General features: G+C 41.2%; 1 protein-coding gene across 10 annotated transcripts in view; it reads right to left on the bottom strand.

Annotated features, from left to right (window-relative positions):
* Positions 1–743: 743 nt before the first annotated feature.
* LNX1 (ligand of numb-protein X 1) overlaps positions 744–19,207 on the bottom strand; it is a 163,418-nt gene continuing 144,954 nt past the window's right edge. For all 10 annotated transcript variants that reach the window (XM_087963521.1, XM_087963517.1, XM_087963520.1 and 7 more), the window contains 3 exons: positions 16,812–17,040; positions 4,893–5,051; positions 744–1,372 (listed from right to left, as the gene is read on the bottom strand). In XM_087963521.1, coding sequence (XP_087819647.1) covers positions 1,237–1,372; positions 4,893–5,051; positions 16,812–17,040 — 524 coding nt within the window. In that variant the 3' untranslated portion in view covers positions 744–1,236. The remainder of the gene's footprint in view (positions 1,373–4,892; positions 5,052–16,811; positions 17,041–19,207) is intronic.

Raw genomic sequence — 19,207 nt, 5'->3', positions numbered from 1 at the left:
CCAAGATTCATCGAAATGGAAAATGCAGAATTAATACAGAGGCTTCTCACGTTCAAATAAATATTTCACACATGGCTGTTCTTCCGGGCACTCAATAGATTGTTTTCTGAAGGATGAACCAGTGTTTCGTTTAGTCCTTTAGAGCAGTGATCCCCAACCTTTTTGACGCCGCGGCCCGGTACCAGCATCAGCTGGGCGCCGCCATCTTTTTTTGATGAAAAAGTGCTTCCGGTGAGCTTTCTACCCGGAAAAGCTCCCCGGAAGCGCTGGCGCCGCCATCTTTTTTTGATGAAAACGTGCTTCCGGTGAGCTTTCTACCCGGAAAAGCTCACCGGAAGCACTTTTTCATGAAAAAAAGATGGCGGTGCCCAGCAAGCCAGCGGCCCGGTAGGAGTTGTTCCGCGGACCGGGACCGGTCCGAGGACCGGTGGTTGGGGACCCCTGCTTTAGATAAGTAAATCTGTATATTTTTAAATAAAAAAGTTAGCATATCTTGGCTAGAAATCCATAATGTGTCAATAGTACCCAGGTGTAATATCTCCTGTATTTGAACATATGGGCCTTTTTGTAGATTTCTATAAAGCAGTTTCTGGTTTTATTCTTTACTTACACTGCTCCTTACACTGCGCCATTAGGATGCTGGTTTAGAAGAGCCCAACCCAGAATGGAAGGATAAAAACTAAGTAAAACAGAATGAAATGGTTTGATTTCATGAATCAGAAAGTTTCATGCAAAATTGAGTATTTTTGTCCTTTTTTTAATTAAATTAATCTGGCTTTACAAATTACAATTAATTAAATAGTAGAAATAAAACACAATTATAATATATTAGGAAAAAAAATTGTCTTAAAAAAAGACTGCTTTTTCTGAGCACAAAAAGGAAAATTAATAGATTCATCAGCCAGCCTTCTCACATCTTTCATAGATGCTGTCAGGATAATCATTAGAAAAGCATTTTATTATTTCGATGTTTCTGAAATCACTTTCAAATTAGGTAAAGTTGTTTCCTTCTTTATCTAAAGAGCAGGTGAAACATAGATATATACCTATCTACGTTGTGTGCTTTGATTTACACCAGTAGCTTTCCATAGTTTTTAAGAGAACATGAGTTTTTTCCCCCAAAACATGTACTATGGAGCATTTTAAGACTCTTCTACTTATATAATGCACATTTACACTTTGCTACCAAAAAAAAAAGTACATAGGAATCCGTTTGTTTCCAGTTGAAACACATCTTTATAAAAAGGTACCGGGCCAGGATACAATAGTGAGAGTAAGTTTCCCCTTCAGTTCTTTTAGCATCCTTGCCAAAGAGGCATGCACCATTCCTGAGATATTCCTGCCGTTCACTGCAAGGAGGATGTCACCGCACCTGGAATGGGAGGAACAAATAAAACTTAAGTTAGGCTCATCTGCAATTCCAAGACAGTTTTTCTTTATTTTGCAAATGTCTATGGAGCTTCTCAGTGATGGTTGATTTTTGCAAGAGAAAATTGGGCTTTCTGGTTTTTCTTTGAGAGCTTTGGATGAGAAGCAAAACGTATTCTTTTTTGTTTTTCATTTTTTTTTTTTTTAACAAACCAATACAAACACAAAACAACAAAACCTTTCAATTGTACAGTGTGTCAGTTGGTACATATTTCTTGTGCACATTATCAATAGTCTTTCCCTCGTAAATGTAAATTTATATTCATATTCAACTTTCCATGTCATATTACCATTAAATTCACATTATTCTTTCAAGCCCACTTCAATTTTTACAAGTTCAAGTTCATATTATAATTTCTTCATATAATCATTACTATTGTATTATATTTACTGTTGTATTATATTTATATTAATATATTTCATTTTCCTATCTAACCAGCAAAATATGTCTTCAAAGAAAAAATGGAAAGTCTAGTTGACTCTTGCAAAAAGCACCTTTGGGGTGATTATTTTGCAAATCTGTGGTGTTTGGAATTGCCAAAGTTCTCATGTTTATTAAGGAGCTTTCCTTAGAGTATTTAATCAAACCAGATCACCTCAGATTTGCGTCACAAAACCCAACTTAAGAATCACTTCAGATGTTCTTTTATTGCATGGTATAAAATTGACCCTATTTTGATGCATAATCTTATTCCTTGGGGAGTGTGGTCAGTCACTTTCATTTCATATAATTGGAAGCACTTGTGGCCATATGATATTTTGCTCTTTGAGGATATTAAGATTGCTTGGCCTACTTCACCCAAGTGAGGTCAATTGTGAAGATATGCCTGAACTAGGTGCAAAATTAGGTCACACATTTATTTCATTTATAAACTGCTACACCTTCAGATTCTTGGCAGTTCACAACAATTATAGAACAACCTGTCCGACAGCTAGGTAAAGTTTGTATCAAAATTGCATAACGCACTTCAGACCATATCACAGTTCTCATAGCTTAACTTGGCTTATGGATGACCTTTTTTGACACAGTCGTTAAGTGAATCATTGGAGCTGTTAAATTAGTAATACAGTTGTAAAGTGAGTCTTGACTTTTTGTGATGACTCGGAGTGTAACATAAACGTAACAAAATCCAAAATGTAAATAAATGTCCTTTAATGCCTCCAACTTGGCCCCACTGTTCAATAATTCTCAGTTGGAGATAAAACTTACTCAAAAATAGTCTTCCAAAGAAAGCAATACAGTCCGAAATTAATGAGCAGATAGAGGTGAAATAAAAAAAACAAACTACAATGAAGAAATTTGCACAATGGGACAAGAGAAGTAATTACCAACTTCAAGGAGATAACAAGGCACAGTCTGTTGGAAGGACGCCAATCAAGATACCTTCAGCCCAAAATAAAACACGCTTTGCTTCTGGCAACGCTGTGTTTTAACCATCTCTCTTATATACTATTCTCCCCAGCTGCAACCAATGAGGGGGATCATGGCCGCTTCCTCTCTCGTAAGCCAAGTTGTTTCCTTCTCCGTTCCTCCCTGCATGTCCTAGGATGGCCTCTGCCCTTCCCCAGCCTCCTCCACAACCGCTGGAGCTACACCTCCACTCCCTGTCTGCTGTTTCTCCTCTCCCTCAGAATCCAACTCTACCAAGGGCATGACACTTTGGTTGTCAAAAGTTTGCAGAAGGTGATCACATAATCCCAGTTCACTGCAACCATCATAAATATGAGTCAGTTGCCAAGTGGCTGAGTTTTGATCATGTGAGCATGGGGAGGCTGCAATGGTTGTAACTGAAAAAAATGTCGTAAGTCACTTTTTTCAATGCCATTATAACTTTGAACAGTCACTAAAGGAACTTGTAAATCAAGGACTTTGCTCCCAGGTGGCTGTATTCTCACTCTGTGCCTCATTGCCAATTGTATCAGTTGCCTGGTTTAGCACAATTATGTTTCCCAGGAAACAAAGGTTCAGGTAAACAGGATGAATTATAGTAAATTGTTATTTAAAAAATGCAATTGCTCTGTATAAAATATTAACTCCTTTTATACTAAAATCAATGTTCAATTTTCTTGTGCCTATATCTGTAGCCTAGATAAAAGAAACAGCAGTGATTCTCTTTAGAGTAGGAGATACAGTTTCCATCCATTCCTTGTTTGGAACAGAACACTAAACATTTGCAAAGATAAGTGGTATTAAGAAGAAAATAGGATCCTTATTCAGATTCATTTTAGATTGTGTGAGAACAATTACTTTTATAATCAAAGAAGAAAGCAGTTGGCATAGGTAGCTTTACATCAGATCACAAATTTTGCAACGAATCAAACAAGTTCATAGACTAGTCCCATGATGGCGAACCTATGGCACGCATGCCGGAAGTGACATACAGAGCCATCTTCACTGGCACGTGAGCTGTTGCCCCGGAACAGATCCACTGCGCATGCATGCCCGCCACCCACCCACCAGCTGATTGTCAGGTAGCTGCTGTGCATGTGTGGGGTGCGCGGGCCGTGAGAGACTTACGTGCATGCGCAGAAAGCGCAGGGCGTGCAGAGGGGGTCACGCGCAGGGGTGGGATTCAAATTTTTTAACAACTGGTTCTGTGGGCATGGCTTAGGTAGTGGGCGTGGCTTGGTGGTCATGTGACTGGGTGGACATGGCTTGGTGGTCATGTTATTGGCTGGGCGTGGCCAACCTAACATCATTCACATCGAGGCACGCATCTCCTCACCTGGCCTCTCATGACTGAGGATGCTGCAACAGTCATAAGTGTGGAAAACGGTCATAAGTCACTTTTTTCAGTGACATTGTAACTTTAAATGGTCACTCCATTTAAAGTACCAGCAAAGGAGAGGAAAAAACTCCAGAGATGTTCCTGAGACAGGAAGTCTAGTCCTGCCAATAATGTAATAAGGGTCAATGGAGAGGCAGCTTCTGTAAGCAACACCAGAATGTTTCCTTCCTGCCTTCCTTACAGGATTAGGCCAGTAATTTCTTCTAACAACCAGTTCTCAGAACTGCTTAGAATGTTTACAACCGGTTCTAGCGAATAGGTGAGAACCGGTAGAATTCCACCCCTGGTCACGCACATGCACAGAAATGCACGGTGCACGTGGGGGGTTGTACACGCATGCGCAGGGGTGTGGGGCTCCCCATATGCATTGCCTTATGGGTGTTGGCACGCGCGTGTGCACCCGCACTTTTGACACACAAGGATGGAAAGGTTAGCCATCACTAGTCCCTTCTTAGAAATGGTTCAGATATGAAGGGAAGGATCCTTGGAAAACAATAGGGCCTAGATCCAGTCCTTATAGTCCACAAGTAAAAATGGGGAACATTTTGTTAACAATCCTGGAAAAAAGGATTTTCAACATAGACAGTATGGAGCAAGATGCTTCATGGGTCTCATTCGATCAAAGACAACCTCAGTTATAAGACAATTTGCCTTTAAGAAGTATGTTTTTATTACCGGATTCTTCCATCATTATATGCTGGAGTCCCTTCCACAATGGATTTGATAAAGAACGGCTTGTTTCCACTGTTTTCTTCATAGCCTCCCACTATACTGAAGCCAAGGCTTCCTGCTGTATTTCTTCGCAACACAATTTCTTTGCAGCTGTACAAAGACCTACAAGAAAGCATTCCATTTAAGTCATATTTCTACCTTAAAGTTATAAATGTTCATTACTTACATTCTTCTTATTTTGCTCCTTAGCCATAGCAGGCTTCAAATTATCCACCTGGATGCCGTTCAGATTACGATACGTTTAGTAGAGCTGTTTATAGCCTCACGGCTAATCCTCGATTTAATGACAGTTAACGAATCCTGGAATTTCTGTTGTACATTATGATGGTTGTAAGATGTAGCATCCAAGTGACTGACCCATTTCCAGGGGGTGGGATTCTACCGGTTCGCACCGGTTCTACAGAAACCGGTTGTTATGATTCTGTGCAGTTTGGAGAACTGGCAAATTGTGCGCCTTGCTGGCCCCACCCCTCTCTGCTCACCCCTCCCTTCCCCACCCAGTCAGTCCTTATCGTGCATGTGCGACATCGCTAACTGCGTTCTCCCCCACCCAGTCACTCCTTTCCCCCTCCCGACGATCAGCTCTTCTGATGATCAGCTGTGTGGGACCCCCCCCCTCACTGTCTTATTGCTTCACCCAGGAGGCTTCCTTGAGGACTGGGAGGCCCACAAATGGAGCCCCAGGAAAGCTTCCCGGGAGAAAAAGGCCCCACTAGGAGGCTTCCCTGAGGCCCAGGATGCCAAAATAATGGAGGGGAGGGTGCTTCAAAAAAAAAAGAAGAAGCCATGCCCACCCAGTCACATGGCCATGCCCATCTAGCCACACCCACAGAACCAGTTGTTAAAAAAATTGAACCCCACCCCTGCCCATTTTTTTGTGGCAGTCATTAAGTGAACCCAATCCCTGCAATAGGCTCTTTTTGCCAGAAACTGGAAGTAAACACCAGTTTCCAGCAAAAATTAAAAAAAAAATAAAGTTGCAGTCACATGACTGTAGGATGCTGCAAACAGCCGTAAATATGGGCCATTTGCTGAATGTTCAAAATGTAATCACCTCAGCGCAAGGGGATCCAGCTCTCAGAGCTTTGTATCCAGGTCATAAATACCTTTGGGGCAGGGGGGGAAATGTTTGTAATTTCAAAGGGTCACTAAGCAACCAAATACAAACCAAAGATTACCTGTAACTCAGGATTCTGTGTACGCAAAAGCTTGCAGTGTTGCATTATCAACCTAGCTCAGGGGTGGGCAAACTTTTTGGCTCGGGAGGGGGGGCCTCATTGACTTTTAAAATTTGACAGACGGGCTGCCACCTGGTGTCAAAATGCCTGTCATTACAAGTCAAAATCAAATGAATGCAATCATTCAATCATTCACATCAAACCATAATTCTGTACCAATCTTCGGCGGGCCGGATTAAAAAGACCAACGGGCCGGATGTGGCCCGCGGGCCGTAGTTTGCCCACCCCTGACCTAACTGATCAACCGTCCCTGTTGCAATTTCTATTTTTATCTTTTTAAAGCAACAAGACTCAGAGCTTTGTCTTTAAATTGGAATAATTTAAAAATGAAAACACTGTTTTTTTTTTTTTTAAGGCAACAGATTTTTGCTCTGTTCTTCTGCAGGATTTTTGTAGTACTGTAGATTAGGCCCTTGAGAAGAACAAATATGCACCTGCTGGCAGAATATAAGTGTATAATGTTTGTATAATAGCTAGCTGGCTTCTAATGTGAAAAGCAGGTGCCTGTTGGCTCTTGTTTTGCATGGCTCTCATTTTATTCGTTTACCATCTGTGTGGGGTTTTCAGCATTCTGAATTCCACTTTTCATACAGTCGTATATGCACCAGATTTACCAGAGTCGTGATCCAATGTTGTCAGGATTTCACTATTATTGATAGCTATTATTGGTAGTAGGAGGTCACAAGGTTGTGTCTAATCACGAGAGATGTCCTGACTTCCAGCATTTTATTGTATTTTCTAAACAATCGTTACAATTTATTAAAAATTGGAGAGAGAGACAATCCTAACCATTTTACAAGATACTAAATGGGTCTTTGGAGTGTTGGGACTTTTGAGTATGGGGCAGTGGTGGGATTCAAATAATTTAACCACCAGTTCTCTGTCCTGATGACCGGCTGGGTGGGTGTGGCCATAGTGGGCGTGGCCAGGGGTGTAACAGGCAGCACTCGGCCTCCTGCACCCTCCGGGAGCAAAAACGGGCCATGGGGGGCTGCATCACCCCCCATGCCCCATTTTGGGCCTAGTAGGCTTCCCTGAAGCTCTCTGGAAGCAAAAACGGGCCTGTGCACTGTTTTGGGCCTAGTTGGGCTCCCTGCAGCCCCCGGAGAGCAAAAACAGGCCATGGGGAGCCACGTCGCACTTCCCATGCCCCGTTTTGGGCCAAGTAGGCATCCCTGCTCTTACCTGGGAGCCAAAACGGGGCACGTTGGGACTCCTGGAAGGGGCAGTGTGGGGCGGGGAGGGGCCAGCCAGAAATTTAACAACCGTTTTCACCGAAGTGGTATGAACCGGTTGAATCCCACCACTGGTATGGGGGCTTCATCTTAAAGAGTGAGGAGAAGAAACAACTGCATTTATTAGACTAGTATGTCACCAGACTATTCCAGACTCCTTGCTTACAACAGGAAGACAGAAAAAAATAAAATAAAACTCGACAGTAAAATGTAAACAACACAAAGCCATTAAGTGCACCCACCCTTCATTTCTAAATGTCCTCTGATTTTTTAACCAATTTTGAAAAGGTAACAAAGCAGACAAATGTTGCCTGCAGCCCTCTCTCCCATGTCACAAAAAAGGAAGTGCGTGTGTGTGTGTGTGTGTGTGTGTGTGAGAGAGAGAGAGAGAGAGAGAGGGAGGGAGGGAGGAAGAGAGAGGGAGATATGTATGTAACTGCTATATTCTCTAGAAATTAAGTGAAGAGAAAAATCGATAGGATTGTGACTCACTTCCATTTTGACCCCAGAGTAATGAAAAGTGCACAAAACACCACGGCCCTGTCTCTCTGAAAACTTAAGACATCCCAGGCAAGTTGGAATGAATCAGAGCAGTGACGCACCCAAAGCTCCTGTCCATGTGTTTTGGAGATGGCAAAACGTCTAGCTCTTTTAATGACTGGAACTTGCTTGGGCAATGCTTCTAGGCCTCCAAGGCTTCAAAGCGGAAGGCTAAACCATTCAGTTGAGATGGAATGTCTCGTTTGGTCTTTAGTGAGTCATTGTTTGGATGTTTTTGTGGGGTGTTGCATAAGTGAAGCACTCCATGTTCTCCCTCTAGCACGGATAAAATAAATGCTGCCACAGAACATTCTTGTCCATGCCGGAGATAGTATTTTGCTTCACTGAGTCCTGGGCGGTAGAAATAGGTTAAGCAGAGGAAAGAATCTGAAGGTTGCAAAAGGGGATTATATGATCCTGGGACACCGCAACCATTATAAATATGAGTAACTTGCTAAGTGGCTGGATTTTGATCATGTGACCATGGGGATGCTGCTATGGTTGTAACTGTGGGGGAAATGGTCATAAATCACTTTTTTCAGTGCTGCTGTAACTTTGAACAGTCATTAAACGAACTATTGTAAGTGGAGAACTACCTGTATTGCAAATCTTTCTTTCTTTTTTTTTTTTGTATTGATTTGCAAAGTGCCCTTGTGTTTGAAGGAGCTTTTGGAATGACAATTAACCCATGTTAAATAATTCACAAAAGATTTCCAGCCTGAAATACGCAGTTAATAAGATCCTTATTTCTCCCAAGACAGTTTCAATAACAAAAGAAGAAGAAAAAAAGAAAATATCCTTAAGGCCTATTTAACCTCTCTTCAGCTTTGGCTGGATGGTCAGTTGCCCTTCCTAGACCAGAATGGGAACTCTGCTCCTAAGAGGTTACATTCTTAGACAAAGGGGAAATGAGTTAATGTGTATTAATGTGATGCATATTCTGGCGAAAAGACCTGCTTAAAGGGCTTCCAGATGTGGCGTGCAAAACTCAGAAAAGCAAGAACAGAAAAAATAAGGCCGTCAGCACAACTCGCAGGGCAAGATTGAAGAATGTGACAATCTGTTTTGTCAAGCAAGTAAATCCAAATACTGAATTCTGAGTGCCTAGTCAAATAACCAAGGACTAATAAGAAATACACCTCTGTTCCTGTCAATTATAATCAGCTTTTGCCTCTTTCCTCTTTAATCTGAATTTTGGAAGACCAACACACTAGCACAGCATACTAATTCCCCTTGGTTTTCATATACTCTGTGGTTCCTTTCTCTGAGCGGTGCTGCAGCTGGAGATATGATTACAATGAATTTCCTGTTTCCAAACCTGCTGACTTGGTGGGTAATTTTCCTTCAGTAAAAGAGGGCATAGAGAGAGGGGAAGGATGGACAAACCAGTACATGCATAGTTTGGCATGGGAAGAAGGAGCCCCAGTAAAAATTGTGGCTGGTGTTAATAAAGCAAAATCTTTCTTTGAGGATACGGGAATTAAAGCACCCACCAACACACACCCCTTTCCAAAATTCTGTGCAAAATAATAAGTTGCCCTCTTTTGAACAATTCCCTCCGTGATACTCCAGTTAAGACAGGAATAATGAAAACGATTTTGCCATGCTTTTGCTAAACATCATGCCACTGTTAAAACTGTCCAGAAAGCAATAAGGTCATGTTATTTCTTTATTATAAAATGAAGATAATGTTGAGCATTGCCACATTTTCCTGTCTGTATGCTAAGGACCTTTGTGTTTACAATTTTAAGCCAGCATTTAAACTATTTAATCTGATCCTGGCTAAGCTTGGGTGTCCCCCAGTGGTGGGATTTAAATTTTTTTTTTTTTACTATCGGTTCTGTGGGTGTGGCTTGGTAGGTGTGGCATGGCTTGATGGGCATGGCAGGGGAAGGATACTGCAAAATCTCCCTTCTCTCCCCACCCCACTAACCTGCTTTCCAGCTCCATTTTCCTGTGCAGGAGAACAAAACAAGACCCAGCTGATCAGCTGGGACTCAGGAGGCAGAGACTAGATGAGGTGGGGCCAGTCAGAGGTGGCATTCCAAACTACTCAAAATTTCTGCTACTGGTTCTCCAGAACTGGTCAGAACTTGCTGAATACCACCTCTGGTGTCCCCTAACACATACACTCATCTGTATTTGGGGGTGAGGAACTTGTGAAACTCTAGCTACAGTATCCAACAAGTGTTCAGTCATTGACTAAAGGTAAGCTTGCTAATAATTAAAAGGCCACGAGTTATCCATTTGCACTCCACACTATTATAAGCTTCTACACTGGTATGTTAATATTTCTTTGGGGGAGTCTGCATTCTGTGTTTGCCTCTTTCTCTCCAGTCCTTCTATCCAAGACCCCCTTCTTAAGTATTGTCAGAGTATATTCATGAACTGGAATAGAACACGGTAACAAGGTCAGCCAATGAATAGGCATAGCAACTAAGTCAGCCAATGAGGACTGTTTTGGAAACTGAAACTAGAATTAGCCTAGGCTGGAAACTGAAACTAAAAGTAGCCTAGGCGTGGCTCTATTATTAAGCTCTGCGACTATGTGAGCTCTGAGTCTTATCTGTTGAAAATGAAACTGCTTTTCTCTTCTGCTTGCCTGCTGAGCTAAAGTGAAACTGATGTCTGTTTCTGTGTGCTACTGAAGTTACTTGGAACATGTTTCTGTCTGAGTTTGCTCCATGTTGGAGAAATCTACAACTGGTTTGTAAAATCTACTTATTATGTTTATAACAATGTTAAATGAAGCATCAGCCATCTGTGTTTATTTTTCTGGCACTGAATTAACGCTGCAAAAACTCAGAATAAGTATTTACAGAATCTACAAATTCTGAAGTCTTGGCAGAGTTGACCCCAGCTTCTGTTGACTTCTTGGACATATACATATAATTCTCCAGATCTGACTCTGCTTAAAATCTCATCAGTATTTCTTTTTTTCTTTCTCTCTTGACCCTTCACTGGGGTTTTTTTGTTTTTTGTTTTGGTTTTCACATTTTTTTTCTTTTCCCATCTCCAGCTCTCTTCTTAAGAATTCACTTTTATTTACAGTACTCACTTCTCCTTAAATTTAGTCTTCTTTGTTTCCTCAGTTCTACCCAGTCCATTTTAATTCTCAGTGCTGGTGTAAACCTCTCACTTATAAACCAGTAGTTTAATTAGGGAAAATGAATAAGGTAAATTCTGTCCATAGTTCAGGCTGATACTTGATGGGCTTCATAAAGTAGCATGGAATGTAGAACTAGGTAAAAGATAAAGGAATCCCTGTGGATTTTAATCCATTAGTCGTAGCCGACTATATGTAGAACTGTGAAACTCTTAACAATTCTTATCTATAAATGCGAGGGAATCCTGATATCAGTCTAGGGCAGTGGTCTCCAACCTTTCTTATGCCGCGGCCCGGTACCGGCATCAGCTTGGGCGCGCCATCTTGTTTTGATGAAAAAGTGCTTCCGATGAGCTTTTCGGGTAGAAAGCTCACCGGAAGCATTTTTCATCAAAACAAGATGGCGGCATCGCTTCGTGAGCTTTTCCGGGTAGAAATGGCTTTCTACCCAGAAAAGCTCACCGGAGCATGGCGCCGCCATCTTGTTTTAATGAAAAAGTGCTTCCGGTGAGCTTTCTGCCGAAAAGCTCATCGGAAGCACTTTTTCATCAAAACAAGATGGCGGCGCCAAACTCAGCGGCCCGGTAGGATTTGTTCCGCGACCGGCCGGTCCGCAGACCGGTGGTTGGGGACCCCTGGTCTAGGGCATTATTATGTCACCGGAGGCCTACTTCAATGTATCTTCATCATTTAATCACAATATATATTGCAACAACTTCACAACCATATTTTCAAATGTTCTCTATCAACTGGTTAGCTACTGAACTGTAGGAAGTTAGCACCCACCCCTCTCCTAGAAAATTGAAATGTCCTGGGAAATATTAAAAAGGCAGAATATTTCCCTTAAAAAGAGTAGAAACTCGGAAGCCGAAACTCACCAGAGGGGCAGAAACTCACTCCCCCCACCTCATCTTTGCTAATGGGCCATTAAGTCCTAGGCCAGAGTATTCTACATAATAAAGGCCTCTACCCATCTCACCACCTGGGCTGGGAAGATTGTATCAGCCAACACTCAGGTGAAGCCATGTGGTGCAGACAAAGCCTATAAAGTTAGTTAAGACCCCCCACCCCTGGGAGTCTGACAGCCAATGGGATACATTTCTTGCACAGGAACAGGAAACACTAAGATGGGGCCCAATAGAGGGTATATAAGGGTCTCTCAGCATCTTGGCCCCTCCTTTTCTCTTTTCCTTCACCTTGAAGCATCTGATCATCCTTTTCACTTTGGAGTTCCAAGCCATGTGGTCCTATCCACCATTAAACCATCTTTCCAAACAGCCTCCATGTTTCCAGTGACTTTTCCCCCACTTGGAACTGAATCCAGAAGGATAATTCCTCCAACAGAACTTTACATAATATATGCCACAGAATCATAGGATGGCTTTGATGAAGCAATGGGGAGTAAAACGTTATTGCAAAACACAAGGAAACCTTACTAGATTTCATTTTGAAGAGATAGACCTATGCTGAATCAGATCAAGATCTAGTTTAATGAAAAGAAAGACATCATAGCAGTGTTCCAATATCTTAGAGGTTGCCACAAAGAAGAGGGAGTCAAAGTTATTCTCCAAAGCATCTGAAGGCAGGACAATAGTAGAATAGAGTAGAGTAGAGTAGAATAGAATAACAGAGTTGGAAGGGACCTTGGAGGTCTTCTAGTCCAACCCCCTGCTTAGCAGGAAACCTTATACCATTTCAAATAAATGGTTATCTAATCTCTTTTTAAAAACTTCAATGGATGAAATCCCAAAGGTGCTTTTTCCAGAGGCAACTAAACTTTCTGGTTTCTCTGAAGACATTTTGCTTCTCATTCAGGAAGCTTCTTCAGCTGAAGAAGTTCAGGGAAAAAGCACCTTTTGGACAATTATGATTTACGTGTCTGAGAATCTCCATAGACAATGGTTGGAAACTAACCCAGGAGAGAAGTGACCTAGGAGAAATTTCCTGACAATTAGAATAATTAATCAGTGGAACAACTTGCCTCCAGAAGTTGTGGATGATCCAACAAAGTTTTAAAGAAGAGATTGGACAACTATTTGTCTGAAATGGTATAGGGCCGTGATGGCGAACCTATGGCATGCATGCCACACGTGGCACGCAGAGCCATTTGTGCCGGAACGTGAGCTGCAGACAAACTTACCTCACTACGCATGCGTGCACCTCACAGCTGATTTTTTGGCTGGTTTGAGGCCTTTTTCGGCCTCCCAGAGTCTTGAAAAAAGCCTTTGCAAGGCTTTTCAGGATGAATAATAGGCCCGTTTCATCACTTCCTGTAATACCGGAAAAAATCAGCTGTGAGGTGCAGTGCAGGTAAGGGGGTGGCATGGGGGGGGGAGGATTGCGCACACAGGTGCAGTGGGCTGGGGGGCGCACTTTGCCTTTTGGGTACTAGCACATGAGCGCATGTGCGCGCATGCACGTGTAATTTTTGGCACAGGAGCCCAAAAAGGTTAGCCACGTTCCAATTTTGTTATTCTGTTATTAAGAGTTGATCTATGTTGGGATATTTTTGCCCTTTGTACAAGCCCCAAAACAACACAAGTGCTACTCAATCCTTCTATTTCATCCCCTGGAACAGGGATTAATATATATATATGTACAATGTGAGAAACAATTTACAGGTATCATACTGCTATAGGTAAAGACATTGACAACTTTATTCTCCATGAGCTTCCTTGCCCTCTTTTAAAACAAATTAGGTTCCCTGAGGTGAATTGGAGATTCATCTAGGTAGGACACACCAACCCCTTGTAACTTCTCATAAAGAACAGTTTTTCTTTAAAAAAAATCTCTGCCTATTTGCCAATTCTGATGCTTTTAGAGGAATACTTGAAATATATCTGAGGAAATTCAATGTTCCCCCCCCAAAAATGGCTTAAAAATAACCCTTGCACGCATGTAACTGAAACAAAAACCACAAACACTTGCTTTCCAGTATAATCTTATACATTTAGATAGATATGAACCAGACTGAATCAAACAAAAGATTTGTGGGGCAAATCTGTGAAGAGACTCTTGTGTAATTGATTTGCCTTATTTTATGGGCTGCTGAAGTTCAGCTTGAGGGTAAATTTAATAGTGTGTCATCCTGGCAGTACCTTGTTTAAAAAAAAAATCAGGTTGATACAAATGTTGTAATGAAGTATAAATTATATCCCAAGAAGACATTGAAATGCATTTTGTGAGTGAGTAACAAGCTATGTACTTCGTGATTTTGTTTTATTTGGTGTTTTTTTTTTTCTTTTCCTTTTTTTCGTACAAAAATATAACACAGCTGCTTCTAGCCTATTAGAACAATTTTTAAGGCTGGCTGAGAGTGAACGGTAAAGCGGTTTGGGCAATTTCACCACTGCTGTGTCCAGAGTTTTTGAACATCTGGGCAAAGACAAACAGTTTAATACAACCTAGTACTAACATATGGTGCCTGTGAAATCCGCAAGCTGTATGGATGTTGTGCAAAGACACAGGGTGGCCCAATCCTAAAGCTGGTTATCCATGCAGGACTGTACAGGGAGTTCTTGACTTACAACAGTTCATTTAGTGACCGTTTCAAGTTACAAAGGCACTGAAAAAGGTGATTTATGACCGTTTTCCACACCAACATCGTGGAAAATGTGGTCAAAATCCAGACATTTAGCAACTGGTTATGAAATTTTAATTTAATGTATGCCCATTAGCGTACATTGAAAATGTCAATAAAGTTAGGGTCCTCTATCGACATTGTGGCAAGCGCGAAATTGACATATGCGTAGCCATTTTATTTAGCCTTATTATACATTCCTTTTCTTTCTTTCTCTTTGCTGGTTATGGGGAGAAGGGTTTGAGGCTTGCCACATTTCTAAGGTGGGAGGAGTGGAGATACAGAGAGTTGTTTAGGCTAGGTGGTTCTCCTTTCCTGTGGGAACAAAAGCTGACCCTGCTGAGACCTGGAGGTGGAGATTGATGAGACCAGGCAACATTGATTCACTTCCATTGGGGAATGTGACTTTTGGGGGTTGTTTCTAATTTCCAATATTTTGTGGTGTAATTCTGGGTTGTGTCAGATCCAGAATTACAACAGACTTTGCCAATTTGATGCTTTCCTAGATAAAAGAAATAGTTTCGGAACATGGACTTTGTTCTTTTCTTTTTAAATGGATTTCAATCACTTGGAAACCTGACATTCTGACTTTCTGGCAAGCAAAGCCAATGGGGAAGCCAGGTTCGCTTAACAACCGTGTTAGTAACTTAACAACTGCAGTGATTCACTTAACAAATGTGGCAAGACTCAAAGGTGTTTTTTTTTTCTTCCAAGAAGCAACTGGAGTTTCTGGTTTTTCTTTGAAGACTTTTTGCTTCTCATCCAAGAAGCTTCTTGTCATGCCCCTGTTAGAATCTGACTCTGAGGGAGAGGAGGAACAGCTGACAGGGAGTGGGAGTGTGGCTCTGGAGGGTGTGGAGGAAACTGGGGAAGGGACAGGCCAGATGGCCTTTCAGAGGAAGACCCATCCCCTCTTCATCCTAGGGCACACAGGGAGGAGCGGATAAGGGAGCAACGTGAATGGCTTGGTCTATGGGGGAGGAAAGGGCCTTGATCCCTTTCATGGGCTGCAGCTGTGAGGACTGTTTAAAAGGACAAACAGCGCATGGGCCAGTGCTGGAAGCAAAGCATAAAATAATTGTAGTCTTTCAGTTCTTATCTGAGTTCTGGTGTCCTTCCCAGTGTGTGTATTTCAATATCTGTAGACGTCTTCAAGCCCTTATCCTGCCTTGTCTCCTTAATTGCTTCAGTGTGGTTTGTGTTGTTTTTTCTATTTATAATTTATATGTATTTTGAGTTTGAACGGAAGTTCTTCCTTTTTCGCAACTGTTTGTGGGGGAGTTTTTTCTCCAGGCAATGATAATTGGACCTTTGAAGCCAAATTGAAGGAATTAAAGGGACTTCACCTGTTTTTGTGACTTCGTTGCTTTTGTATCCCACCCTGGGTCATCACACTTCTCCAGCTCTGACTGGATGGTGGGGAATGGAATATACCCCCTGCAGACAGCTGGTCATTTGCATTCTATGTCTACATTTTGGACAGAGAGGACCGCTGTTTTGAAAGAGGGGTCAAAGAGGCCATCTATGTCAAAGTTACAACTCTTTCTCAACAGAGGGGGAGGGATACGACATCGTCTATGTCCAGTCTACAACACAGTCCTTTCAACAGTTCCAAGAAGGCTCCACACCCATTTGCGCTACTCAAGTGACCCTGGGGACTCAGAGGAACCTCCAGGTGAGGCCTCAACGACTCTTTAAAAGAATGCAAATGACCAGCTTTGTCTTCAAGGAATATAAATCCTTCCATTCCTCACCATCCAGTCAGAGCTTCTTGGATGAGAAGTGAAATGTCTTCAAAGAAAAACCAAGAAAGTCCAGTTGCCTCTTGGAAAAAACCCACCTTTGGGACAACCATGACCTGGATGACTGAAAATCTCCATAGACAGTGGTGGCAAAAGAAGTCATAAAATGAGGGAGAATTCTCTTAACAACTGTCTCGCTTAGCGACAGAAATGTTGGGCTCCATTGTGGTCATACGCTGAGGACTACCTGTAATGCATAATGTGTAACCTGTATAATGGCTAGGCCTATAGCTACAACAGATACAGCATGGGGAAGGCAGAAGAGCCTGGATTTAATTAAAATATATGTGCCATGCATTAAGCTGAGCAAGAGTCACGTAAGCCTCACGTAAGTCATAAAACTTTCTTGGCGTCAACTCACCTTGGTAATTCAAGCCACATCACCCAGGAAGGAGACCACTCACTCTGACTGGAGGGGTTAAAATTGGCATCGGGCAATAAGTCCCCGTTTTCTCCTTCCGTGGTCTCACAGGCTTTCAGTTCTAATGCTTTGAACACAACCGATGAGGAGACATTTTTCAGATGGGCTACCGCCTCTCCGCGGCTGACACCTGTCAGATCAATTCCATTCACGCTGAGCAGGATATCTCCTAAGGGTCACGAAAAACAAAACAGTGGAAATGGTTTTCATTCAAAGCTATGCTCACCACTCTGAGTGGGGCCAAATTTAGGCTGTGAATAGAATAGAATAGAATAGAATAGAATAGAATAGAATAGAATAGAATAGAATAGAATAGAATAGAATAGAATGGTAGGGAGGGGAATGGAATGGAATGGAATAGAATAGGAGATAGAATAGGAAATAGAATAGGAAATAGAATAGGAAATAGAATAGAACAGAACAGAACAGAATAGGAAATAGAATAGAATAGAGTAGGGTACGGTAGGGAGGGGAATGGAATGGAATAGAACAGAATAGAACAGAATAATGGAATGAAAAATTACATTTACAATAATTAAGAACTCTATAGTTGGCGTCCGATATCCATTAAACAAATAGTTGACATTTATTTGTTTGTTTGTATGTTTTATCGTATCCTTATATAAGGGTTAGGCTCCTTATATATTTAAGAGGTCTAATGCTTGACTACAGTATCCAAACTCTGTAAAGGACCTTGAAGTACTCATCTCTACAGTGATCTATGTGCTAGAGCCCACTGTAACTACATAGCCAAAAAGTCATTAAGAGTTGTTAACCTAATCCTGCATAGCTTTTTCTCAGATAATATCACACGATGAACTAGAGTATACAAAACTTTTGCTAGACCAATACTTGAATACAGCTCATCAGTCTAGAACCCGCATTACATATCTGATATTAATACAGTGGAGAAAGTCCAGAAATATTTCACAAGAAGAGTTCAAAACTCCTCTACCCATTGTAGAATACCTTATACCACCAGACTTGAAATTCTAGACCTAGACAACCTAGAACTATGATGCCTTCAGTCTGATCTAAGTATAGTACATAAAATTATACATTGCAATGTCCTACCTGTCAACCATAACAATACAAGAGCACACAATTGATGGCTTCAACCATAACAATACAAGAGCACACAATAGATGCAAACTCAAGGTTAACTGCACCAAACTTGATTGCAGGAAATATGACTTCAGCAACAGAGTGGTCAATGTCTGGAATACTCTACCTGACTCTGTGGTTTCTTCCCCAAACCCCCAAAACTTTAACCTTAGACTGTCTACTATTGATCTCACTCCTTTCCTAAGAGGTCTGTAGGGGGCGTGCAAAAGCGTGCCAACGTGCCTACCGTCCCTGTCCTATTGTTTCTTTTTTTATTCATATCCATTTCATGTAATCATAACCATGCTTATACTTATACCTGTTATCTTATAATCGCTTGACAAAATAAATAAATAAATAAATAAAAATAAAACAATACTGTTATGAGTAAGAATGCTAGATTCTTGCATATATTTAAGATGTAAGAGAGATCAACATCTTTTAGTGGGTATTCAAAGGTTTGAATTTAATCATTATTAATCATGGTTCAAGATTGTAGTATGCACAATCCTGGATTGAAATATTAATATGGCTATAGATGAGGGAATGACATATTGTGCATATTAAAGCCGACCCCCTTTTAAACTAATCATAGCATGCTGTCACAAGAATGATGTGCAAAGCTAACATTTGGAAGCACTGAAAACAAGTTTAAATATGGGAAGAACCCTGAAAAAAAAAGTGTCAGGTTTTTACAGATAGTTGTGGTATCTGGAATAAATTATAAAGTAATTTCTTCTCTGTTCTCAATTTATCTCCAGCCATTTTAGATGGTGACTCCCACTTGAGAATAGGTAATGCCGAACTGGATAACATACGTAGACATCAGTGTAAAAAAATTAAGCTAAAAACTTGACAGGAAGATCAGATGTTATTTTTTAATAACAGCAGAATGTAGGCACATTCAAAATTAAATTCACTTAAGATCTGCCTCTCGGTTCCGAAGTATAAAAATGCAGCATTTGGTAATTTTTTATAGCTGTTATTTGAGGTAAGATCAGGTTGAGAGATAGTCAATGCCTGTTAATTCCCAATTAGTTTTATAGCTGAATGGGGAGTTGAAGGGGTCTTCATGTATCTAATCCAAAACTCCAATCACTATACATACTGTGACTCATTTTCCCTTTTCCCATTGGGAAAAAAACTGGAGCTTTAGAAAAATTAAAATCTTCACTGAAAACAATGCCATAAAGTTATGTCAGAAATGGATGGGAGTGATTAGTGTTTCAGGA

The sequence above is a fragment of the Notechis scutatus genome, chromosome 4 (assembly GCF_049901735.1).
Source record: "Notechis scutatus isolate UNSWTSFEM ecotype Mainland chromosome 4, rNotScu1.2, whole genome shotgun sequence".
In the NCBI taxonomy this organism is placed as follows: Eukaryota; Metazoa; Chordata; class Lepidosauria; order Squamata; family Elapidae; genus Notechis; species Notechis scutatus.
The sequence above is the reverse complement of the archived record's forward strand: the minus strand, read 5'-3'. Positions and strand labels throughout refer to the sequence as shown.